General features: G+C 39.7%; 1 protein-coding gene across 9 annotated transcripts in view; it reads left to right on the forward strand.

The window, feature by feature from the left end:
* FOXP2 (forkhead box P2) overlaps positions 1–27,500 on the forward strand; it is a 334,596-nt gene that overhangs the window by 271,029 nt on the left and 36,067 nt on the right. For 5 of the 9 annotated variants that reach the window (XR_014012537.1, XM_081211593.1, XM_081211588.1 and 2 more), the window contains 6 exons: positions 649–814; positions 5,734–5,947; positions 8,620–8,724; positions 16,102–16,158; positions 25,063–25,150; positions 27,362–27,445. Coding sequence is in view for 8 of the 9 variants with exons in the window: in XM_081211593.1 (XP_081067719.1) it covers positions 649–814; positions 5,734–5,947; positions 8,620–8,724; positions 16,102–16,158; positions 25,063–25,150; positions 27,362–27,445 (714 nt within the window). In the remaining variant the exon portion in view is untranslated. The remainder of the gene's footprint in view (positions 1–648; positions 815–5,733; positions 5,948–8,619; positions 8,725–16,101; positions 16,159–25,062; positions 25,151–27,361; positions 27,446–27,500) is intronic. The other 4 variants (XM_081211589.1, XM_081211590.1, XM_081211591.1 and 1 more) reach the window with 4 other exon arrangements.

The following is a 27,500-nucleotide window of genomic DNA, read 5'->3' on the forward strand; positions in this document are numbered from 1 at the left end:
CTACATCCTCATACCCTCCTGAGTCTGAAGAACTCCAGTTTGTCTTGTAATGCCTCACAAAATTGGAAGTTATGCTTTCCCTTATAATAGGCCGCTTCTTTGCCTTGAATATAATGCCAGGGTTTTTTTGTTTTGTTTAATGTATTCCAGCAAGAGCTGCAAAGGAGCCAACAGGCCAGTAAAATGAAGGCTACATCCCAGTTTACTAATAGATCACTGGAGACTTCATTTATGGGCCACTGCGGATCATACTTATTCAATTGGAAAAACAAGAGTGCCTTTGAATCACAGACAGTTGTAAAGAGTTACACTTTCAGCAAGATAAATTTGTTATCATCTATCATGAAGTGAACATCCCCCCCCACAAAAAACCCAGCTCCCCTTTAGAACAGCTGTTGCCTGCCTCCTTCTGACCCTTTGCTGAAAAATAGCATATTGTCGCCTCTCTCTTTTTACTAATAACCCAATCACTTTTAATAAAAACAAATCCCTTTGTTAAATAATAAAAATAATCAGATCCTGTTTCTGCAAATAGCGTTATTATTTAATAACAGAAACGAAAGGGGGAAATGAGCTGACACTGCCTTGCTTTACAGCCTTCATTGCAATCTTTACTCTCTGTTCCATTTGTTTTTGGGTTTTCTGCAGCAGCAGCAGCAGCAGCAGTTGGCAGCCCAGCAGCTTGTCTTCCAGCAACAGCTCCTCCAGATGCAACAACTTCAGCAGCAGCAACATCTGCTGAATCTTCAGCGTCAGGGACTCATTTCCATTCCACCTGGCCAGTCTGCTCTTCCTGTCCAGTCTCTGCCACAAGGTACATAAGCAACATATGACACAACTTATTTCCAGCTCACAGCTTCTTCTTGTTATTCCACCCTAGCATGACCTGTGCTCCAGATTTTCCATTCTTTGTTATTAAACCATTTTTTCAAAACAAAAATATTTATTTCATTTGACTCCCCCATCTGGGTGACATTGGGGGATTTTAGGTTTTAAATCATAAGGCTTTAGGTTTTAAATCAAAAAACTTTCAAAGAGGATACGGCATTTGGTGTGCCCATTTCCCCCCCTGTAAAAGCTGTACTCATTATGGACAAAGAATTAGTACCCAAACCTTGCTATAAACACAACAAATTCAGATATCTGAACAGAGAGCAGGTTTTACTTCCTCATTTGCCTTTTGCCTGTTTGCTGGGGAACTGTGCTGTTCAATTTGTTCATGAATGATGTAATTACAGGGGAACAGTGACGTAGCCAATTTGCTGATGATAGCAAATTGTTCAGAGTGATTTTAAAAAGGAGGCATTGTGACAAGCTCCAAAAGTATCTCTTCAAACTGGGTGAATGGGCAGTAAAATGGCAAATGTAATTCAGTGTAAGTGATGCACATTGGAACAAACAAATCTAAATCTAAATTTCACATATATGTCCATGGGGTCTGGATTAGTGGTATCTGACCAGGAATGAGAAATTTGGTTGTAGTGTATAGTTCAATGGAGTCATCACCCCAATGTGCAGCAGCTGAAAATATGGTGAATTCCATTCTGTGGATCATTCGGAAAGGGTTTGAAATAAAACTGTCAATATAATGCCATTATATAACCACACTTGGAATATTGTGTACAGTTCTGATCTCATTACCTCAAAAAAGTTAGTGTGCAGGTGAAATAAGTTCAGATAATGATCAAGGGATTGGAACAACTTCTTTATGAGGAAAGATTTTGGGTGTTTTAGGCTAGGGAAAAGATAAGTAAGAGGGGAACATGATAAAGGTGTATGAATTATGCATCTGTGGAGAAAGTGGATACAGAAAAGTTTTTCTTCCTCTCAAAATGCTATAACTTGTGTACATCCAGTGAAGCTGAATGTTTCAGGAAGAAATTACTTCCTTACACATTGCAAAGTTAAACTGTCCAGTTTGCTTCCACAAGATGACAAGTGGTGGTCGCCAACTTGGAGCGGCTTTGAAAAAGGATTAGACAAATTCATGGAGGATACAGTGACCAGTGGCTACTGGGTACATTGTCTGTGTTCTTCCTCCACTATTGGAAGTAGATTGCTTGCTGGGAATCACAGATGGAGAGAGTGCTGTTGCACCCAGGTTCTGCTTATGGGCTTCCCCAGGGGCATTTGATTGACCACTGTGAGACCAGAGTGCTGGAGTAGATGGGCCTTTGGTCTGATCCAGCAGCCTCTCCATATCTAACTCTGAAACTTCTCATAGCCCCTGTAGGAAGGGGAAGCCCAAGTGGTATCCTCCAGATGTTGGACTACAATTCTCCTTTACCCCAGCTAGTGTCCACCAACATCTGGAGGGCACCACATTGGCAACCCCTGCCCTACACAATTTAATCAAGGAAAGTGGGCAAGCTTCAAAATGGAGGTTACACTGCCAAGACAGCTTTACGCAAAAATATTAACATGATAATTTAGGGTTGCCATATTTTGAAGAGCAAAAAAGAGGACACTATGATGGCCATTCAAAGCAGATCAAGGCAATCTTTCTCAAATTGTACCCCTGAAAAAGAGGACATGTCCTGGAAAAAGAGGACAGCTGGCAACCCTATTAGGATGCCATTGATTTTTAGTTTGTGCTTACTCTTCTTTGATCATGTTCTGTTATGGGGTGAGCACACTGTAACGGGAAAGTACCACATCTGTTTGTAGTAACATGTGCCCATTTAACTCAGCCTGCAATAAAGAAGACCTAGCTAATGTGGTGTCTCTCCTTCAGGAGTGCATTTCTCAGGTGGAGGTGGTGTGCAAGCGCACGTGCACACACTCACACACAGATCTCCTGCCTTCCCGGTGCTGTGCATCACTTACCTAAAGGGAGAGTGTCAAGGCAGCAGGAGCTGTGTGCAGTGGAGGCGCAGCAGCAGCGTCAAATCTAGTTGAGCAAGTCAGCTTCATAACCCGTGGCCTGAAATTGGTTTGTTCAGCAACTAGCCATTCTTTGTTCCCTTGTTTGTGCATAATGCTAAGCCAAGATTATTTGAAAGCAAAATTAAATTTCACAGAGGCCCTCCTCCTGGTGAGGGTGCAATCCCAACACTTCGCTCAGACCGGTGGAGGTGTGTCCACATAGCACTAAACCATGGTTTAGCTTTATGTGCAAATTCAATCATTTTATTCTAGTATTATTTTTCTGAGTATTCCTCTGACCTCAGCAATTCCAGGATGGAGGATTAAATGAGCACACCATAGTCTGAAACTTCCCGCAAACAAGAATCCAGTGGGAAGGAACACTATATTTTCAGTGTTAATTTCCCCCCTTATAGTTCAGATGTTTAAATTCCACATGAAGATCCTTACTTAAATATTATTTTATCATACAGTGTTTTATAATTGGAGTTTAGTGTGATTCTGATGTTTTAAACGAACAGCTTCCACGGGTATTGAACAATTTAACCTACCATTATTATAAGTTGAGCACCCTGTTCTGCATTAAATTCCCGGCTTCTCAAAGTGATCCTCCCAAGTAAAGAAAAATTATTTGAGCTTTTATAAGTGCAGCAAAGAAAGAGGAGGAAAAAAATCCTCTTCTGGCATGGCTCACATGCTTCTTAAACCCATTGGCAGTTTGACTGCTGGGAGAGAGGGGGAGGGAGAGAGAGAGAGAGAGAGAGAGAGAGAGAGAGAGAGAGAGCGAGAGAGAGAGAGCGCCACCATGACCAGTGTATCTGTTTATGCTTTCCAAGGAAGCATCTTGACCCTTCAATCCTCAAGCACCTTCAGGGACATGAACCATGCTTCAACACACCATTAAGTATACTTCTGCACAATTGGGCACTGGAGCACCAAACTCACATGTGTAATTATTTATTTATTTAGAGTGTTGGTGCCTTGCACCTGAACCAGACAAGACAATCCCTGCCCTCAGCCTATATATATATATATATATATATATATATATATATATATATATATATCACAAAAGAAAAGGAACAAGGAGGGAAGAAGAATAAAGTAAACTCAGGCATCAGTTCTTAGATAAGTAGTTCTTCTAGGATGGATGGAAGAGGGATAAGCAAGGTCTACAATAGATGACTATATAGCCAAGCCCTAGTGAATATAGGAGCCATGACAAATGTGTAAATGAGACAGCAGGTATATCTGTTTTGGGGATGAAACCCATTCCATGGTTCATAGAGATTTTGTGTTTATAGAATTAATGTTAACGTAATAACGCCACTCAACATATTTATAGATTTTTTCATATATATCTGCATCTTAGTATGTAGGCTGCATACACACCATAAATTTAAAACACATGACTTCCCCCATATAATCTTGGGAACTATCGTTTATTAAGGGTTCTGAGAAATGTGGCTCTGTGGGTATTAAAGGATAGTTCCCAGAATTATTTGGGGGATGTGTGCTTTAAATTTATGTTCTGTAATCAGCCTAAGATTCCTGTGGAAAAAAATGTAGCAATAGTTTACAATGGTGTGCAAAAAAAAAAAAAGTTTGTGTCTTTCTGATGCAACTAATCCTGCCAAGCTATGAGGGAACAGTAATAAAATTTGACAATAGTTTTTGGTTGGAAAGTCATGATTAATGACATCTACTGAAATGATTAAAAGAAATCACTTTTACATTCTTTGACCTTACTTAGCACTATTGACATGAAATTAACTATAAGTAAAAAATTCTTCCTCCCAAAGCAATTAAAATAATAATTTCTACCTTAATAATGGATATGAAATATTTTGCCCTTGGTAATCTAGCCCAAGCTGCAAGGAACCACAGCATTTTAATTTTTCATCAAGCCTTTTTTTGGAGATGGCCAGTTTTTTTTATTTTTAAAAAAGTTGATCAGATCTCTTTCATTCATAATGGCATCTACTTTGATCAAAGGGGTGATGCGTATTCTGCTATACCAACTTAAGATCCTGTTCCTGTGAGCTTCTGTTAACTCCATACCTCCCACCTCCTTGTAAGGTTTATAGAGGAATGTGGCAAAGTGCTTTTAAATTGTTCCAATGCAAGTGTCTGAAAAGAATTGGTATGGAGCATTTGGAGCTGGGGCTCTTGAACTGTTGTCCTTTTCCAAATGTTTATCTTCCATAAATTATTTGCTTATTGCAATTCAGATATTAAGTAGGGGCAGCTAATATATGACTATGTATTTGCATGAGCTATTTGCAGGATGTTAGTTGAGATTCCCTCCTGGTTTGGGATCCCATGAATATCTAACATGGCTTGAGTTTATTCCCCCGAGTTACATTTTTTTCTGTAAAGAGCTGATTAATACTTACATCTTTGTTGTAACCCGGTATATTTTTTTCTGCTTCCCCTTATGTTTTTGATAAAGCAGTGCTTTTAAATAACTTTGTGAACTTTGGGTGTATTTAGCCATGTTTTGGAATCAAGGAATTGATTCTGGAGGCAATGAACATCTCATCCACCCTAATACCTGTTTTTTTCAAACAGTAGTTACCAGTTGTTGGTTGTAGCTTGTTCCCTTTGATCCTTGAACAAATGTTTTGAGAGAAGGCATATTACGTAAGCTGGTGACCCTTAATTGACTGTTGGTAACCCCAAAAGGAAAAGCAGCCAAATTTACTGTGTGCCAATAAGAGGTAAAATTAAATTGTGTTTTACTATATGTTGATTGTGCTGGAAAAACTGCATCACCTTCATTGTTGGCATTAATCCATTAATAACACTGAGCTCATTATATGAACCTCTTGCTTTGCTATATTATTGGAGCTCTCTTTCATTTTATAGCTGGCTTAAGTCCTGCTGAGATTCAGCAGTTATGGAAAGAAGTTACTGGAGTTCACAGTATGGAAGACAATGGCATTAAGCATGGAGGGCTAGACCTCACTACTAACAATTCCTCTTCTACTACCTCCTCTACCACTTCCAAAGCATCGCCACCAATAACTCATCATTCCATAGTGAATGGACAGTCATCAGTTCTAAATGCAAGACGAGACAGGTAATGAGATTTGCTTTTTCCTCTGTCATGAAAGTGCTTTCTTCATAGTTATGCTTCACACAATAATTTCAGTATTGAGCATGATGAGTTGCTTTGAATATGATTCAGGAAAATTGTTGATTAACCACAAAGAGAATAAACATAAACTTCCCAGTCCCAGAGTTAGAAGATTTGTTACCAGGCAGAGGGCCTTCTCGGTAGTGGCGCCTGCCCTGTGGAACGCCCTTCCAGCAGATGTCAAAGCGATAAACAACTACCTGACATTCAGGAGACATCTTAAGGCAGCCCTGTTCAGGGAAGTTTTTAACGTGTGACATTTTACTGTATTTCTGGTTTTTATGGAAGCCGCCCAGAGTGGCTGGGGAGGCCCAGCCAGATGGGCGGGGTATAAATAATAAATTATTATTATTATTATTATTACTGAACATTGACTACAATATTTTCCGGGTAGCACACTGTCTTATGCAATCCCATACATTTCTACTCTGAAGTAAGTCCCACTGAGTTAAGTGGAGCTTACTCTGAGGTAAGTGCATATAGGATTGCAGATATTAAGTGGCGAACATGGAAGGTAGATTTCACCAACTAGAATACAGCAGTCTTATTTATTTTATTACAACATTTCTGTCTCCTTTCCTCCCTGGAGTTCAGGGCTGCATCCCTGGATTCCAGCACACACATACCCAATTTTATCCTGACAGCAACTCTGTGGGATAGCTTCAGCTGAGTGTGTGGACCAAGCTCACCCAATGAGCTTCATGGCACATGGAATTGAAACTTGGTCTCCCTGAACCCTCCAATTGCTATACTACACTGGCTCTTTTTTCATGTAGGCAAGGCTTGTCTAAGAGGTATGTACAAGCCATGCTAAAAGCAGTGGAAATCCTAGCATTTGGTGGATTGGTGCCAATACAGAATGGTGTGCTGTTGGTGGTAAATGGCCAGCCATTGTTCATTTCCGGACTATAAATAGTTTGTGGACATTGAGTTATATTCAGAGGCACCTACTCTGCCTGAGGAAGCATCTTCTGATGGGGGATGCTCCTCTGAATCCAATCCATTTCTCCAATCCATTGAATTTAATTAACCAAAACGTCTCATTCATTTCTGTGGAATTTAAGTTACAATCTTAAGCACGCTTGCTAGGGAGTCCCACTGAACTCGGTGGGACTTTCTTCTGATTAACCTTGCTGAGGAATGAACTGTCAGTCATAAAGAAGTTTATCAGAAATTGGAGGCCATCTTACTTGTGAGCCAACCCATCAGAGCAAAGGTGGTTACACTGAGAGCTTGTTGAAGATAAGAACTACAGTGGTACCTCTGGTTACGCATGCTTCAGTTTACAAGCTCCGCTAACCCGGAAGTAATTGCTCCTGGTTGCGAACTTTGCCCCAGGATGCGAGCGGAAGTCGGGCACCGGAGGCGCCATTAGCGAAAGCGCGCCTCAGGATAAGAACGGTTTCAGCTTAAGAACAGACCTCTGGAATGAATTAAGTTTGTAACCAGAGGTACCACTGTATTCCATATGCAATCAAAGGAGGTTTTTTAAAAATGTTTTAGGAACTAAGGGAGCTGCCTTGCATAGACCATTGGCCCAACTAGTTCAGTATTGTCTATAGCTCCAGCTGTGGGTCTCCAGCTGTTTTTGGGCTACAACTCCCATCACTCCTAGTTAGCAGGACCAGTGGTCGTGGATGATGAGAATTGTAGTAAAAAAACCAGCTGGAGACCCAAGTTTGGGAAACACTGGTCTAAACTGAGTGGCAGTGACATGCCAGACAAAAGACATTGCCTGCCCTCCCAGGGGATGCTAGGGATTGAAACTGGGACCTTCTACATGCAAAGCAGATGCTCTACACTGAGCTATAGCTTCCCCCATACACTATTTTGCAGAGGGTGTAATTAGAATTTGTGGGCTGCCTCTATCATTTTCTTTAAGCTTCCATAATATTACCTTTCATTATTTTAAAATGATAACATCCAGAGGTAATTTTCATTTTGGCATTTCAATTAAGGTTGCTAGTTGATGATACGTCAAAGGCAGTGGTTGATTTTTCTGGAACAGAGAGCCAAACTGCAGCATTGTGGAGGGGAAAAAAGAAATTGTCACTGACAATTACCCAAGCAACTGACTTTCTCCCTCCAAAAAAACTGAATCCAGCATATAGTTGTTTGGATAAACAACATCAAGCAACTTGTGAGAACACTGCCCTGGGATAAAAAACATTAGTTAAGACTGCAGACCCCAGTATATTGATTTTATGAGTAAAAAGTAAAGAAAAAACATGTAGAAACATTTGTAAGTCTCTGCTGGACATCTTACATACTTCTCAGGAAGAACTGATCCATTCTGGATTATTTATTTATGTGTTTAGGAGGGGGGGGAGGAATGCTAAGTTGAGGTCATATGGCAAAATTAGCATACTGTAACATACAGTCATTTTTTTCATCCTTTATTAACCGTCATCTTTGGCTCTTTTCCTTCTCTAATTAGAACATCATCTATCCTTGGCAGTTGAACTATTCAGCAGAACGATTAGATTTTTCTGACTGCTCTGAGCTGAATTGACCTGTTTTGACCTGTTTGTCACTGATCATAACCTGACAGGCACTAGAGGCCTCCTACTATTATGGCTTTTGAGATGAATTTGATGCCTGTTCTTTTGCCACAGCTCATCACACGAGGAGACTGGAGCCTCTCATACTCTCTATGGCCATGGAGTTTGCAAGTGGCCTGGATGTGAAAGTATTTGTGAAGATTTTGGACAATTTTTAAAGTAAGTTGGGGCTTTTTTATGATGCAGTAAACAGAGTTGAGTAGGTATACAGATAATCCAGTAAAACTCAGCCGTAAAGTTATCGGATGTTTATGGCTTATGTGCCAAAACACCAGATCAAGCCAACTGGAGAGGATAGAATCATTAGTTTTCCTTTCATGTTAAATCATTTCTTCGGGCTTTTTAGTGGCATGGTGCTTACCTGACCCCTTTGCCAAAATGTAACCTCAGAGCATCTGTAAAGTGCCTTTTGATAAAATAATGAACAGGAAAAAAAATACATGCAACTGTGTGTATTGGCATGTAATCTGTAGAAAGAAATGTGCCTCTTTAGGCTGTCCTTTTGTAGCAATAATTCGCAGTCATGAGAGCACTTATTCCTGAGTGAACTCGGTGATTACAGTATAGCTTACAACAGAGTCACATCTCAAGTACTGATTCATGGGCTCCGAGCCAAAGTTCTTTGGAGGTTCCATAGCACTCATGGAGCTCCAGAAGGAGCAGGCTTCCCGTGAAGGTTCACGTGCAAATCTTTCCAAACGCTAAGCCCATGGAAAAACCTCCACTTACACAGGAGTGGGAGTGAGGAGACTGGATAAAGTTAGATTTCAATTTATATGCTGCTTTTCCACAAGGAAATTACACTCCAGGTGGATTTCAGTACACAAAACAACCCAGCAGTAAAAACAGCAGATGATCAAGCTTATCAATTTCAGTCTGGCTTACAAAAGAGTCACAGCAAGAAGAGTCCCTGGATCAGGCATAGAACTGTATAAGCAGACCAAGAGCCTTTGACCTTCACTGCAGCACCCTCCCCACACATAATGTGTGTGAGAGAGGTTGCAGTGGTTTTTTTCTTGTTTGTTTAAAAAGTCCACATTACACAGCTTCCCCATGCCACACTGAAGTCTGCTTTTACATATCCCCTAAGTCTAAATGAGCACCTTACCATGTGGCAAAGTGTGAAGGCTTGCCGCTACTTAGAAAGGTGAAAAATCCTCTCCATCTTCTGGCATGTTTAATTCAGAATGCAGCCAATAACTGCGACACTTGCAAAATAAACTGTGAAAAGGTGGGGCGTGGCACCTTAAAATTAAAAAGTATCCAGTTATTACAGTGAGTATCATAAACCAAGTTTGTGGCAATTTTGTAGCATTTTCATTCTGCGAGGACTTGAGAGGGGCTGAGCCCAAACGGCGTGATCTCTCGTAGGAGAGGTGCACAGGGCTATAGTGTACAAAGAGTCCTAATGGAACGTTATAGATAGGTTTATATAGATGAGTAACTTCACAAGCTGAGGCTCTTATGTTGTCATGGTGCAGCTAACAGGGTGAATGAACTGCTTCATGCTTCATCAACAATTAAGTTAATTAGCTCATTTGAAATTGTGCTGCTTTGTTGCCAGGATGTTGGTAGAAACATCAGAAAGGCCTGTTTACAAATGGTATAGAACCAGACTATGTAGAAACAGCAGCTTCACAACAAGACAAAGACGCACCACATGTCTTTATAAGAAAACTATAAATTTTTTTGTATCTGAATGCTTACATTGAATATATATACTCATCTATTTCAGAGTAGATTATGTTTGCTTTCCTACTTCATTTTACTTTTTTGTGGAGAATAGGTTTTAGGTGTACTTTAAAGAGTACTTTTACAGATTTTTGCCCAATTTTAGAAGAATACACTTGATCTGTACTATTTCTGTTTGTAGATTAAAGAGGTTACTGTTTGCGTGTGGGATTTATATAAGCTTCTAGAAATTATTCCATGCGAAAATAACCTACATACTGCATATATTGTTCTAGGCATAATTGATACCAAGAGTTCTAGCCAACTTAGCTGCAGCCTTTAGCTCTCCAAGCAAAACTAATTTTTATAAATACTTCCATCTTTCCAGAGTCTAGTGATGTTAATGTTTCTCTCACTGCTTTCACAGTTGTTTTGTAGGTCCCTGGTTTTATAATGCACAGTCCCTGGAAACACTTTGATTAACAGAAATGTAGTTCTTCTATATATATCATCGTTCCCAATTTTTCTAAACTGTGTGACCCATTCAAGGGAACATCCTGAATATTCTTGGGTCAGGCCAAGAGGCTCCAGATTCTGTCCTGTAGCCTAAGCCTATCAAATGTGCTTCCCTTTCCCATATGCGCCCTTCCATACCACCTGTTTGATAATGTCCCTGTAACTGGGAGCTAGGGCAATACCTGGTTTTCAACATTGCAATAGATCACCAGCTAAACATCACTATATATCACAATGTCTGAAATAAGGATGGAACGTTGTAGAGGCACTGACTGTCTTCACGGGTTTTTCCACATTGTGATTTTTGCATAACGCACACAAACACACACCATGATTTGTGTCATATTGCCAGGTCAAAAATTATGGACTTCAAACTGGTTTTGGACAGTATATTGCCCAGCCCTAACACACATCATGATTCGTGATACATTGCCAGGTCAAAAATTATGAAACCGATATCACGAGATGGACTTAAAACTGGTTTTGGATGATACATTGATATATCACCCAGCCCTACTGGGAGCTGCTTTGGGCTGCAAAGTCAGGGGGCAGTTACCCACACTTCATGCACTATATACCACCCAGAAGCCATGACATTTGCTCTACACCCAACAGAAATGCCACTTGAGACCATTGTTGTACACGTCTTTTAGACAGAAATACAAAGTCAGAGATGTAAACTTCAGCTTCTTTCATTTGAAATACTGTGTTGCGGTAGTCTTAAAGGCTGAATCCCCTTGCCTTTAGCCCCCTTAGTATTCTTCTGTGCTCACACTGCAAAGCCCCATTTCAATTAAAAACCTTTTATTTCAATTCAACTTCAACTTTTAGACCCAAAGAATGACTATTTTTTTTCCAACCCATTAACTTTATAGGGGATGACAGAACTAATGGCAGTAGTTTTCGAGACCTTGCTCTTAGTCTAATCTGTGTAAGAATGCTGTACGTTCTGACTTGGAACAGTGTGGTACTTGTTAATAGAGCTAATGCAAGTATACTGTACTGAAATAAAATATTCATAAGGAATGCTACCCAAATCTAGTTGTGTGTCTATTTCTGCAGTATTCTTGTGACAAATTTGAAGTGGTCTCTGATATATAAGGTGAACTCTAACTTGTGTTCAGAAACCAGTTTAAGTTGATGCCTTCGTGCTTCATCTTTTTTTCCTTTCTTTTACAATAATAATAATAATAAGCTGTGCTGAGGCATTTGAGGAGGAGGATTAAGACAGAAAACACAGTGGCTTTGCTTCATTTTTTTAATAATAGAAAGGATTTGGAGTGAAGTGAAGAATAATTTACAGAATATGACTTATAGCCATGAAAGGTTTTTTATATATCTTCGTTTTTGTCCCTCCAGAAGTCAGTATGTTGATGATAAATATAAATTATACTTCTCTGCGCTGAGGTGTTTAGAATTTTGAAAATTCCACCTTGCATACAATCGAAAAGATTAATGAGATTAATATTACTTGCCTGTTATTTTCAAACAAGCATAGCTGTCTTTCCACATAATGTCATATCAGACAGACACACTGCCATGCAGTTCCATACTTTTGATATCATGAAGCTTGGATGGATATTCCCAGCCTTGAGAAGTTTTGGGGTGATTTTCAGCCTTGATGAAGTCGTGTAAAATTACAGTTACTCATGTGCATCTGATCCACTGAACAAAAGCAATTCTGTAAAATTAATTCTTTCTGGCAGAGAAAAGCATCAAATTTTAAAGTCAGGTCAGAAAATATTATTGCCCAACTGCAGAGAGAACAATTATTGAGCAGAATACTGAGCAATGAAGAAAAGTGATTAAAAGACTGCCAAAAATGTTTAAGAATTTGTTTGGAATTTTACTATAAAACAGGTGTTGACAGAAGCTAACCATTTTGCTGGTTGCCAGGCAAGGAGCCCCAAAGATCACTAAAAGCATTTAATAGTAGTTCTTCATTACTGTCTTATAAATGTCAGAGCGTAATAACATATGACAAAACTTTGGTGTATTTTGTCTGCAAAACTAATTATCATTCCATTGGTCCTAAGTCAGTTTGAGTGTAGATGGATTTGACTTTTAGAGCTTTAAATCAAAAGGTTTACACTATAGCATTCCAGCCAGCAGACAAGCGTACTTTAACCTGCATGCAGCAGACGCCAGCGAAACAAAACATGATCTACCGTACAAAGACAGGCAATGTTTTCCTCTATAGAGACAGAATTGTTAGTTTTGAGGAAAGGGAAGGGTGGAAAGAATGCTACAGAAGAAGACAGGGCAGTTTACCAACAAGACCCTCAAAGGGGGCAGCTCGATGCAACAGAAAGACTAATATAATTTAATTAGGTATCAAACTTCATATGTGCTTTTCTTTTAATCCAGAGAGAGAGAAAGTTTGAAATAGATTGTTGCTATACCCTTATTCACATCTTGTGTCGATTAGCTTTGGCTTTGACTAGTCTGCCTGGTTCCAAAATTATGACCTCAAAAAGGCATTATTTGAACTTGTCAGGATGTTGTTTCTTGGGGTGACAGTGCCATCATCCTTCAGAACGAAGACATCTGACACAATCTGCTAAATGAATAGTGACATGCATTGAATAGTGGCACACACACAAATACATTTTGTATTTAAACTCCTGTCAGTGTTTAAACATTAAAGCTCACTGCAAAATAAATCATACACTACTGATGGGCAAGTGAAACACGTTGCTAAAACCGTCTCTGACGCTTCAGGATTTAAAGTCGACCCCAGTTTTTCTCTTCAGAAATCAGATAATTTGCAATGAATTCGAGATTCTAATGTCAAAATTCATTTAATAGTTTGTACTATTTCAGGGTAAGCTGGCACATACTGTGTTATTCCCTAAAATCTATGGGAGATCGGTAGACAAATGGAAGCAGGTCATTTTTATACTTTTTTTGTTTTTGGTCAGGCTCCATCAAAAAAATTTTTTCCTAATTGTTTCCTTAGAAATTTGACTGCATATTTATATTTTTCCATGTGCAAGTCTGGCAAGCCTGCACACAGATTCATGCAGTTTTGAAAGAACATCAGTCGACCACATCATTTATTCCATTTTGAAAACAAAAATCAATATACCTATAAAGTGACCCATAAATTAGAACTGGCTCACACAATGTTTGTTCAGTGCTGCCTTTCTGAAGGCACCCTTTGCATTTCCCCCTCACCTCTCTGTTTGAACTGCAGTCACAGTAAGAGGCTCATTAGGGGACATTAGGGACTGAGGCTCACCAGAATTCCAGCGCTTGCTTTGCTCTTATTAATGCATAGTAGAGTAGAATGCATTTAAATATTTCATAGGCATTCAGTAATTTGTGTGTAATCGCCTTGTTAGCAGACCAGTAGAAGTAGAACAGGTCTGTGAAATGGTGTTGGTGATTGCATGGGTAATTTACAGACCTTTGCCATCAGAAAGAGCATTATTGGGGGCTAGAATGAAGCTGTGAAAAAGAACCAGCAATAAGTCAGAGTGGGGGGGGGGAAACTTAATAAAGGTTTTGTAACAAGCATCTTCAGGGATAACAACCCACTTGGTTCTTTTTGAAGCAGCTATAATTTATGACATATGCAATATATCAAATGCATAAGATAGTATTATGGAGCATTCATATGAAAAGGGTATTTGCAACATTAGTTCCAACTTCCTGCAAGGGACATGATTAAATGATTAATGAAATGTCCCTTTGCATATGCATTTTGAAACAGCAATTAGGCACTGACTGAGAAAATCCACCAATCCTCTCATTTTTCAGTATTATCTCATTCTTGATTTATAAATCATAGAGAATTTTTGAACAGCAATATGTACCTGAGATGGTTGTAAAAAGCATAAAAGAGAATAATTTGAGTGTAAAATAGTAATAAATACATGAATTCATAATTTAATGTTAATTTCTAGCCTATTTATTTAGTCCCCTTGCATTGTGTTTATATCCAGCACTGTTTCTGTACTTTGATTGGCATAATTAAGACGGGGAAATGAATAGGCCCCATTATTTTACATATCACTGGTAAACAATAGCAAGGAAAGGAGAAGAGAGATGTGGCAGAGGTATGTATGTGTTTTTCAAGTTCTCAGTAATCCACTGGAGGCTGTTCTATAAATGATCATTGAAGGGCTGCAAGCTAGCCTATAATTACAGGAAAGAAAGTGGCAGCTCTGGCATTTCATAACTATGTGTCCTCAAAGTGCTTTGTGAGTTTGTCACCAATGATAATTTAGATAGAAGCTCATTACTGAACATCACAACACTTTAAAAACCTTTCGCCTTCATACAGGAGAATAAAGGACTATTTTAATGGCAAGGTTCTTTTGTGTTCCGCTGAAAAATTCAATCAAGACGAAACCTCATTGACTATTATTGTAGTCTACAGTCGCTAGCCTAATAAAAGCAGCACAGATAAATTGAATAGGTCTCTGAGACTTGAGCACATAAATGCAAACATTTTGCTGGTTTTTAGTTCTTTAAATATACAGAGATGAATTGGAACGAATAATCTAAACACATTTTTGCCCCGATCCAGCTAGATCACAATGTATGCAGATGTCGGTTTCTTTATGTGTGAATCACATCACTGGATTTGGAAGCCTCACATGCACTTTCCATCTCTAATCCACAAGCTGGTACTCTGCATATGGAACCCTTATTTAAAAGCCAAGATCCCTGGGATTAAAGAGGCGAAGGTGGTGGTGCTGTGTTCAGTCCCCCTTCTCATATGCTTTGTATACAGCAGGCCCCAAATTCATTCTTTGGAATCTCCAGGGAGGGGTGGGAAAGCCCCACCCTGTCCGAAAATCTAGAGAGCTGCTTCCTGTCCGTGTAATCAGTGTTACACCAACCAAGGCAGTTTCACTACCCCTTTTATATCCCCAAACCCACTTAGTGTGGTTTTAGCTTTTTAAATAGGGTTCTGTGCGCACATCATTGGATTAGAGTCTTAGAGCGCACTTTTCCAGTAGTGTCTGAAGTAGAAATGCATTCATCAGGTATTGTTATGCTATTTCTAGTTGTCACTCCTGGGTTGTGTACAGGACAATCATTTCACAATAACAGTGGGAGTGCCTTCTTCTCCCAGAAATAGTGTGGTCATATTAGATATGTGGGAGCCTCACACCTGGGCGGTACGGGGAGATGTTTGTTTATTTCTTAATTCCTGATTTCAGCTTCTTCTCCATGTTCCATGCAATGCAGCAGACTAGTGAAAATGATTGCAAGCATATTCTGGGCTACTCACATTCACTCCTAAGGGGTTCTAAGAAAGAGAAAGAGAAATGTTCTTGAATGGTGAGGTATTTCTGAGAGGGAGAGGTAGCATACTGCTCTTTTTTCTTTTTAAAGGACTACCTGTGTGAATATGTGGATAAAGACCCATCCTTTCATGTTCGTAAATCCAAGGTAAAAAAACCACCCTCTCTAAAACAAAACTGCTCCAGAAATGGGAGGGGAGAGAGTATTCCTCAAAATGGGCACTGTCCAACAGGAGTCCATGACAAGTGCACCAACACTTATTCACATTGACGGTAGCGGAGCTTGTTGATCTGCTGGCTACTAGTTTCAGTATTTCCAAATCGCTGCTTTAAGCGCTATGGAAACTTGAAGAATCAGTTTGACCAGGGACCTTGCAAGACGGAAAGCCAAAGCATACATGCTGCAAGTACAATGCCACTTGCAAAATATATCCACCCAACACCCCATTAGCAGGGTTGTAAACAAATTTAGAATACTCTGAACCATGGGTAGGCAAACTAAGGCCCAGGGGCCGGATCCGGCCCAATCGCCTTCTAAATCCGGCCTGCTGACGGTCCGGGAATCGGCGTGTTTTTACATGAGTAGAATGTGTCCGTTTATTTAAAATGCATCTCTGAGTTATTTGTGGGGCCTGCCTGGTGTTTTTACATGAACAGAATGTGTGCTTTTATTTAAAATGCATCTCTGGGTTATTTGTGGGGTATAGGAATCTGTTCATTCCCCCCCAAAAAAAGTAGTCTGCCCCCCCAAAAGTTCTGAGGGACAGTGGACCGGCCCCCTGTTGAAAAAGTTTGCTGACCCCTGGGACTTTCCCATTCCCCAAAGTGGGCCTGTCAAATGCAGTATTGTCAATTTTTAGAAGGGAAAACTTTGATTCTGACCAGATGCTGTGTTGTCTGTGATAAACAAGATAGAAATTAATATCGGGCTACTTCCAAACACAACAGCAGTTCGGTGTTCTTTCTCATTACTGAATATAATGTTATGTTCTAAAGGGGTTCACTTTCTACTTATTTATGTGAATAAACCAATAAGTATGCTTACACAGGGATCAGAGCTACCAGACACACAAGAAGCAACTGAAAAATTAACACGCTACATCTGAGGAGTTAATTAACAGAAATGTGCATCTTGTAAGAAAGATGACAAGGGATGTAATATAGCCACTTCCAATTGAAACTTAAATTTAATGGAATGGGCATGATTGTGACATATGTTTGTTCGATCTGTTACCATACAGCCTGAATCCATATTTGCCAAGGACAAAAGGTCTCACCTCCGCCCCAGCCATCACCTCCCTGAAAATTCAAACCCCATATGGATACTTTTCAGATCTGCTCTGGAGTGTTGAGGGACCCCCCAGAACACATTTAGGGGGCATGTGGGGAGAGGGAGGGGCAACCCTCTTGCACAGTCAGAAGTCTATACACTAATGGAACTGCTTTTTTAGACACTACTCAGTATCTCAAATCTTCCATGTAGCTATTGTCAGTACACAACTCTAGCCTGCAGGTTCCAGTGTCTCCTCTCAACCAATCCTCTCTGTCCTCTGTGTGTACAAATATTTTTCAAACAGTTTTAAGGATTCAGGACTCATGTCCTTGAGTTTTCTGAGTATTGCATGCTTCATGCACTATCTATGCAAGGCAGGGTACTTTTAATCCAAAAGAATGAATAAAGAAAGGTCTGTTGTAGTAACAAATACTACCCATAGCTGAGATGCTTGAGGAATTTAATTTCTGTAAATTTCTGTGTGAAGTGCCCCAGTTTGCATCTCCCAGACTAGTGTATGGTTTGGCCCATAAAATCCTTTGGATTTTGCACTTCCTTGAATTCTTCTCAGCCAAATACTGCAACAAAATGCATTAAAATGTGTGTCTTAGGGTAGAAACATATTTGGAAATGCACACATGGAGGTCAAATGCATATTTAAATATATATTATTGGATATATTAATTATGTATCTAAATAGAGATTTTCATGCTGATGTTAAAAATGGAGCTTATTGCAGAAACAGAACAAAAAAAGACTTGGAGATGAACACATGTAAAATTAACACTGACTGGAATTAGGTTGATCGATCCCTAGTTAAGAACAAATGATAATTATTATAGAATACAGTTAAGTACCATCTTTAATTTCAATATGTTTTGTACAGTTCTAACTGTTCCTTCAAAAGTGAGGAGTCAAGTCTTTTAAATTTTATATATGCTTATTTTAAGCATGGGGAAAGTTAGTTTCAAGCTATAAACATTTGTTAGAAAGATCACTATAAAAGGATTTCCAGCAAACTTTGGTTACTTGTAAGAGAAGTAACTATAGTTTGTGATCCTCTCTGGTTAGAATATGTTTAGGTGATTTTTTTATTTTTTTAGTGCTCATTAAAGTGAGGCTCAGAATAGTACTGCCTGGAGTTGAACTTAGTTCAGACAGGTTCTGTTTCAATTCCCCCACAGACCACTGCCAGGGTACCTCTGCCCTGACCTTTGGCATTCTGCTATTTTAGTCCTGGGATTCTTCTAAGGAGAGACTGACAAGAGTACCAAGTTACACAGGGGTTAATTGAAATGGCTAGGTGTCCACTGGAAACTTAACTGAAAGTAAATCCACTCTAACTTCCGTTGATGCAAGTTCCTTTTGTTTCAAGCCAATATAGATTCTCTCTACTAAAGTCTAGCATCCTGCTTACTCTCTAGTACATCCTCACAACTCATCTTCTGTGTTCTCTACCTTGCCTTAACAATGTTACCTATATCTTACAAATGTGGATCTTCTTGCAATTGATATTTCTGCAAATATAATTTGATCTGTGTGTGGATATCTGTTTAGCTAGCGCTTGGTATATTTAAAAAGGGTGGCAGGAACTAGCCTGTTCTGAAGACACCTAAAACATCTTTTTCCGAATTCCAACACGTGAGCAAGCTGGCTATTCTTGCTTCACATTCTCAGAGGCACGCTTTCATTTGTGACTTTGGTTGCCTTTGACATTCCCAAACAGATTCTGGAGGTTCCAGTGATACCAGATTCTGGAGGTTGACTCAAATCTGGCAATGTGCTTATCAGATGTTATTTATAGAAACATTTTACAAGTTTATGACCTTGTTTTTGCAAATAGCTCCACTTTGACCACCTCATGCCAACATTCTCCCTTGGTTGGGAAAACATCTAGCAAGACTCACTGGGTTTTCAGTAACATTGACATCTAGCAAAATAACATATTAAATGAACAAGGTTCGAATCCTCAGCTTGTTTACTTCTGAATAGACCCATTATAGTTGTAGCTCTATTCCGGAATGTGTGTTGTAGATAGTTATACTATAACTAGCTGTATGGATGACATCTCATGACAAGAATCAACCTGTCATAGACATGAGCTTCAGAAAATATCCTCAATTTCCCAATTGTTCCCTGAAAATAATGTATCTGCAGACTTGAGGTGATATCCAACTAAGTTATACTCAGAGTTGACCCACTGAAATCAATGGACTTAAATTACTACTGTTATTGATTGTGGATATCACCATTGATATTTCACACTGGATATCACCATTGATGTTTTACAATTCTCTCCCAAGTAAAGTTTAGCAGGATGTTGCTGACTCTGGCTTGACATCCCCTAGCTTCAGAACCAACACAGGTCACATGTAAGCTATTCTGCACATTGACTGGATATCCCTAAGCATGAGCACATGGGCCTGTGTCCCAAGTTTATTTCTGAGTTGCTGCAAATTAATCCTCTCCATCTCACTCAGGCTACAAAAGAGGTGTTTGGGCCAGTGCCAGATTAAACCCTGTGGAGGCCTCTAGGCAGTTGAAATCTCAGGGGGGGGGGCATCGCAAATTATCACCTATTACGTTTTTGAGCACACTAACTCACAGAAAGCTTCATATCTGGAGGTTTCTTGTGCATGTGCTCTATTGGGATAACATTGATCTAAGAAAACTTGATTGTAATTTTATTTCAAGATCAGATCAATATTGTTTTGAACCGTTGTTGCAGGGCCCCTAAAAGACCCATAGATCGGTGCCTGCTCTGCCTATTTTGTCATCTGACACTGTCCTTGGCCTTCACCTTGGGGCCTGCTGGGGCTCTTTCTTTGAGCTTATAATTCCCACCCATGGACTTCCTGTTGGGGTGGAGCCTCAGTTATTGTATTCACTTACTGGCTGATGGCTCAGGACTGTACCTTGAGTGCAGTGGCAGCACTATTGAAGTGAAGGATGTCCTCTGAATGCATCTACCTCCAGAGCCAAAGAGCAAGGGAAGTGCAACCGGATGATCATGGGAAAGAAATGTTTCTGTTTCTGTTCCGCTAGCTAATAATAGTAACAACAGCAGCAAAAACAATAGATGGGAGAGGTGACCCATCTGCTGAGGTGGAGGAGTGGTTGCTGCTTTCTGCACACATCTGCATACAAAGAAAGATGTGGAACAGTTTTTGTGTGTGTACAAGAGCCTCTCTTCCCCAGTCCAGTTCCCTACAAAAGCACCCATAAGAAATTAAGCCCCACTCAGATGAAACAGAATGTTTATGATTTTGTTGGTCGGTTGGTTTGAAATACTGCCCTTCACAGGGCACTTTACACTATAAAAACACAAAATACTAAACACAACAACGAGAGTGTTTAAAAACCATGTGCCATTTCAAAGCCTTTGGCTGCTACACATACTGCAGGCTGATCCAATAGAATCAATCATAGAACTGTAGAGTTGAGAGGGATCTCAAGGGTCATCTTGTCCAGCCACCTGAAATACAGGAATCTCAACTAAAGCATCCATGATAGATGGCCATCCAACCTGTGCTTAAAGACCTCCAAGGAAGGAGAGTCCACAATCAAGCCTACAGCACCTGGTATTCCCAGGCGGTCTCCCATCCAACTACTAACCAGGCCTGACCCTGCTTAGCTTCTGGGATCAGACGTGTTCAGGGTGGTATGGCTATAGACAAGAAAACCTTTGTTTAGTGTGCCTTCCTTCTTCTTTTTTTTTGCTGGGTCTTTCTTCATTACTTTCTACCTATTTTCCTATGTATTTTCTTCCTGTTGCTTGTTCTTGCTGGGTCTCCTTCCATCTTCTCACCCCTGCCCCTACTTTGTTTCTGTTCTTTCTTCTTCTAATTTCCCTTCATAGCACCAACCAGTATAGAGGTTCTTCCTCTTCCCTGAAAATCAGGCGTGTGTGTGTGTGTGTGTATGCGCACAAGGAAGAGGCGGCAGTGGAATGTGCTGAGCCTTGGGTGAAAGTCTGCTCAGAAATAGGTTCCATTGAGTTCAGTGGTGAAGGCTGCTTTAGAGCTATTCCAATAAAAGTGCTGTTTTTCTCTTGACCCCCACTTGATTCTTCTCAGATTCCATTGTATGTTCTCAAGAGCCAGTCTTCCTTCAGGACTTGACGGTCTTATCAGTCTTATCACTTCTGGTCTTGTCACACAGACACCCACAAATAATTAAGGGGTGGGCTTTTGAAAAAGTGATCCCACATATTATATGACATTAAAAACATCAGAGCTGAGGTGAGATTGTTAGATATATGGAGCCAAATTTATGTTTCATTATAAAGCCAAAACATATTTAGGTATATTGGGAATATTACACTTTAGTTGTGCCCTTTTCAGGATGAACTCAAGGCAGAATACAACCCACTCCACTTACCATCACAAAAAACCCAGCGCAGTAGCTTAGGTTGAGAGGCAAGGTGTAAGTCCATATTCACCCACTGAGCTTCATGCTTGAGAGGGAACTTGAAGCCAGGTCTGCCCTTTCCAAGCTTAGCACTGTATCTACAAGCCACTGGACTATATTGGCCCTCAATCAACTTGTTAAATAGATGACAGCATAAAAACACCATTTTAGCCTATTACGCTTCTTAAAGTCTGCTTTCTCTGGAGACCACTGCAAGCAAAGCTACAAGCAGATTAGTGTGGTTCTGTTAAGAGAATTCTGGGCATTTGCTTACTGGAGAGAAGCTACAAAAGTTTGTTGTTTGTGCATAATTGTACTGGCACATTTAGCTTCTCTGCATTACATTGCATTTCAGCATTATACAACATTATATATTAAGTTTTGCTTTGATACCGTAAGTCTTCTGTGGCTGTGTTTACCTCTTTTGTCACTTGCTTTGCTAACATTGTCATTTAAGGGATGTAGTGCAGCTGTCAAATTTCTTGTCAGTAGAGATTTATGACTCCAACATGCATCACACATACATGAGTATACAAAGTATTGAATACTGGGGGCAATAGTTTCTCATCCATACCTATGTTTCATCTGTCTGTATGTTTTAGTCATTTTTATTTAAAAACTGATGCCCATATTTATTAGATTCAAAATCACCCTGCCATATTTATTTGGAAATCTGAGAATAATTTGGATTTGTATCACATTAACCCTCCAACTGCTAAGATCTTAATTACAATAATAAATCATAGGCATAGTTTAAAAATATCTGTAAAGTGCAGACCAGACTTCTGTGATGTGTCACACAGCAAATTAATACATCAATTAACTTTCTATCTGTTTACTGTAATTTCGAGATCAGTCATTAGACCATGATTAACCATAAAAAATAAAAAATAAACTGTTTTACACAGCTGGTTGTTCTTGAAGCATTACACCTGCTTCTAGAAGGAAATTATGATTTTACTCAGAAGCTTGAGAAAGCAAGTAAATGAAATTGTCTGTTTTCATTTGTAGACAAGGCCACTTGTGATTTTTAAAATACCAACTTTCCAGGGAGAAATCTCAACATGGTAAGAGTTTTGGACTCTCATGCCTGTCCCAGGAATGGATTATGAAGTCAGGGAGATTCCACATTCAGATGAACACAATATAGCACAGTTGTTTTGTTACTTTAAGAAGTTGAGCCAAACCAATGGCCCATCTAGCTCAGTATTGTCCACATCAGAGATTCTCAAACTTTCTACCTTCAGGGCCCACCTGAGTTGACTGAAAATTGCCGAGACCCACCAGTCACGAAATGGGAGGCAGAGTTTAACATTATCTGCTGGCGATCAGTGCAACACTTTCTACAGATATCTAATTTAGCTTTGGAAATTGCTAATTCCACAGCTCAGCTTTCCTCAAGCAGATATTTGTTTAAGTATTGTGACTCGGCCTCCCCATTTTAGGCAGAATTTGGTATCCAGAGGCTCTAAGTGGAAAAGGCTTCTTCTTTTATTGTTTTAGTTTCCTACCCCCAGTGCTATTTTTCTAGAAAAATAGGTTCTGTAACTCACCCTGAACGCCTGCCTTGTTCTCTTAGAATGGCAATGGCACCCACCTGAGAGGTGCCGGAACTGAGTTCCAGCAAGTTCCTGCTGAAAAAAAGCCCTGCCTCTGGAAGTATTTTTTACTCAACCCCAGTTAATTTCTTCTCACACTATCCTTTCATACTCAACTTGTACTTTACCTCTGCCCTACCCCCAGCTGTAAATTTCTTTAATCCATCCTCTCTGGTCCTTTTATATGCACATCTTCTTATAACATCACTCTTCTCTTAGCCCCTTCCTTTCTGTTCCCAAATTGTCTATTAGTTAATATTAATAGTAAATATTAAATGTTTATCTCTCTAATTTCTTTCAGTGCCATCTTTGGCCCTTCCCCCAGTAGTCAGGGAGGCAGCATTGCTCACCAGGCTTCCTAATACTGAGTGTTACTGCTGTTTACTGAGAGATGGAGGGGCGAGGGATTGAGGGTGGGTGATGCAGGCATAGTGGTGCAGCCAGTCCAGTACCATTACAGTGTGCTCCCTACCATATTGCCTTTCTTCCTCTCAGTGACCAGCCGCAATGCTTGCTATTGGGAAGTTAGGTAAGTAATGCTGCAGCGGTTGCCACTGTGCTCAAGACTATTATTGGCTTAAGATTTCTCCCTAGAAAGCCAAATATAAATTACTAAATATACTGCTGTATAATATCTGACCTCTTCCATCATTTCAGATCAAAACAATCTCCATTGCTATATTTAAAAAAACCTCCATTGGTCTCTGTTCTTCCTTTCTCTAAAGCAACCCAAGAAAATAAGCCTCATCATACAGTTCAGTTTTCATTGCTTTGCACCACTCATTTAAATAGTCATTTTTGCCAAATTCAGGAGGATTAAGGCAGTTGTAGAGAACTCGTAGCCCTCCTGATTTTGTTGGACATCAACTGCCATCAGTCCTAGCCAGCATAGCCAGCAGTCAGTGATGACAGACATTGGAGTCCAACGTCTAGAGTGCCACATTTCTGTCATTTAGAGATGTCTTTGCGACACTGCACAGTTCCTGGCATAGTTACCTAACCATTTAGCCGTTGACACAACTCTACTCTGTAATGGTGGCGGTGGAAAGAGCAACAATTGAACTCATGGTTTTAGGCCTGCTTGAAGATAATGGTGTGAGAAGCCAATGAGGGATTATGTTGAAATAATGTAGAATTCCTATTTAGGCATGTTGTAGTGCTACCGTTCTCACAGGTGAGACATGAGAGGAATGATACGGTATATAAAATAAATGTGAGATCTTTCTTGACACTTGCACATTTTCATACACCTCCTATCTGTGTCACATAGCCCAGTGATGATACAGAGGTTTGTATCTAAGTTCTACTCAGTGTAGACACATTGAAATTAATGGACTTAAATTAGTCATGGCCATGAATTTCAATGGGAATCCAATGTGTCGAACTAGCATTGGATACAATTCAGAATGTCCATTTGCCTAATTCAAAATAGGGGCCTTTGTATACAGCCGTTAGTGACACTTCCACAACTCAAAACTCTATTAATGTCCATCCAGTGGTGTTCTGTGGCTGTTTGGTAGAAGAAACAGCTTCTGTCATTCCCAGTTACCATTGCAGTTTTGGAACATTGGATGAGAGGGCAATCCTGTTGTGTCTGTTGCTTCTTAGGTTGAGTTGCTTGAATTAGCTTGTCTATGACTACCTCTCTGATAAATGAAAACTCCCTTTCTCTGTTAATAACTAGGCCGGGCTGGGGGCAAAAAGTAAGGTTCAGGGGATTTATAACAGCCTCCTAATGTTGTGTTGTTTTTATTCTGTCTTCTTTTACTAGGCACCTTAATAATGAACATGCATTGGATGACAGAAGCACTGCTCAGTGTCGGGTGCAAATGCAGGTGGTTCAGCAATTAGAAATACAGGTTTGGGAAAATCTTCTAGAAATCTTTGACTTCCTTGAAGAAATGTGATTTGTTCTGAATTGATGATTATTAATTAGAATTCATAATTTACTATTACTTATAAGTTCTGACTTATTGTTTTATAAATTTGTTTTATGAATTATAACAATCATACACAGACTGTTAGTGTTTGGGAGCATATGCCTTTTCACATTATCACTTTTGTCACATGGTGGCTCTCTCGATGGTGCTTTTTTGGTCAACTGTGAGCAGTAGCTATCCACAGCACAAATGGCACAAACCCTCTCAGAAGTTACCCAAAGTATATATTCTGTATAGGTTGCTAACTTTAAGTGCAACAAGGAAGGATTTGGTGCAAGTGAGAGCTGAGTGGACTGGACAGAAGACCAGTCAGTACCCTAAACTTAGGAAGAATTTGGATGACTTTGGGGGGAAGTTAGATTGCCCAAATTTAAAGAACGTCAGACAAAACTTCAGACAAATTTCAGATGTCTGCAATTTCCTGCGTTATATATGCTTAAGGTGGTCTGGCAGAATTAGGTTTAACAATTTCATCTGTGTAGCACAGGCCCCAAAATAGTGACACATTTAAATGTAATTCGTCTAATTTTATTTGTAAGTTTACCTCCTCCCATTTCTTCCAATACAACTTCTAAGGTCCACCAAAAATATCCTCTTAATGAGGCTATCTGTATGGCACATTCAGATAGCAAGGGCAAGGGTTGCCCTCAGTGAGTGACTTCCTCTTAACATGAGACTCACTGGAATCTAAGCCAGAATCATTATAACGCCTGGCTACTTGGACTCGCCTTCAAGTTCACAGCCAAGTGGGAAATTGAATATTTTACTGGTGGGGAGCTTGCTTTAGTTACCTATCCCAAACCTTTGGAAAGGGTGAGCTCTCTCTCTCTCTCTCTGTATGCATATACATATGCACACAGAGACATTTGAAATTACTGCATATGTTTCTCTTTTATACTTTTTTCTGGGTCTAACAGAAAATGTAACCCTTCATCTTTATGAATTTGGCTGAAAAACATGTTTTAAAGATTAAGCTTTGAGATTTGACTCTCAAAGGCATTTTAATTGTTTTTAGTGTATTCAAATTAACCTTTCTAGAATACTACTCTTAACGTCTTTATCTTTGTGCATGATACCTTTTTTGTCTTTGTTTGTTATTATGGTATGTATTTTTTGTGTTTTTATATTATAATCTGCCATGTGATCTTAGATAAAGGGTAGGAATTCAAAAAAATAAATTGATGATGGTGGTGGTAATGATAGTTTTGGGAAGTTTTTAAAAACTTGCATGGTTATTCATTTCTGTGTTTTAAATAACTGGGTGCTCTTGGAATCAGAAACTATAAAGATTCTTCCGTTGAGTGCTGTGAAAAATCAATTGAACAAAACAAAAAAAGGTGGGTGGGTGGGTGGATGTAAATAATCTTGATACGTTTTCTGAAGCATGTTGAAAGGTTTCTTAAGCAGCTGTTTACCATTTATAAAAAGGTTCCGCTGTGATGCAAAAGGCCGAACAGAGTTTCTGCTTGCAGGGTGACCAATTATGAGTTCCTTCCCCCCCCCCTTTTGTGTGACTGATAGAAAAGTAAGGTCCATCAGTTGTAATGAGACCCAGTGCAGTGTAGATGTCGGCTTAGTGGCAGAGTTCAGCATTTCACACTGCCTGGTCCCTGTCACTCTATTGAATTAGATTGATGATGGCAGATTGCAGGGGGCACTAGCTGGACCTCGGTGGGAATGGATGAAGTGTGCAGACAATCCTGGCAGGCACTGTGCTACAAGGACCCCTTCACCCCTTCACAGTTGTTGGCACTAGTCCATTGCTATCAGTGTCCACAGGATTTTTAAAGAGGCACTATGGGCCGCCTAATTTATGGTCCTGGTAACTTGTTACTGTCAAGACAATGGTGACCTCAATTCTCTTATTGACAAAAAGATGAAGTATTATTTGTTTTCCCTGACCTTTTAAACACGAGGAGGAAAGCTATAGGTGGGCTTCTCCCCCGACCCGACCCCCAGAATTGCCAAAGTTGCCTTTCTTTGTACATACGTTGCTGCTCACATATAAGGATTTGATATGCAGGAACCATTACCCTACAACAGCCTCCAATGATAAGATGTAGCAGACGAAATAAAATAGCTGTATTAGTCATTTCTAAAATGCTTCTGATCTCACTCTTTCTTTAACAGCTTTCTAAAGAACGGGAACGTCTTCAGGCAATGATGACCCACTTGCACATGCGACCCTCGGAGCCCAAGCCATCTCCAAAACCTGTAAGTGCATATTGCTTTATAAACAGTAAATAGGCCCGTGAATGTAACAGACTAA

This window comes from Podarcis bocagei, assembly GCF_964188305.1.
Source record: "Podarcis bocagei genome assembly, chromosome: 10".
In the NCBI taxonomy this organism is placed as follows: Eukaryota; Metazoa; Chordata; class Lepidosauria; order Squamata; family Lacertidae; genus Podarcis; species Podarcis bocagei.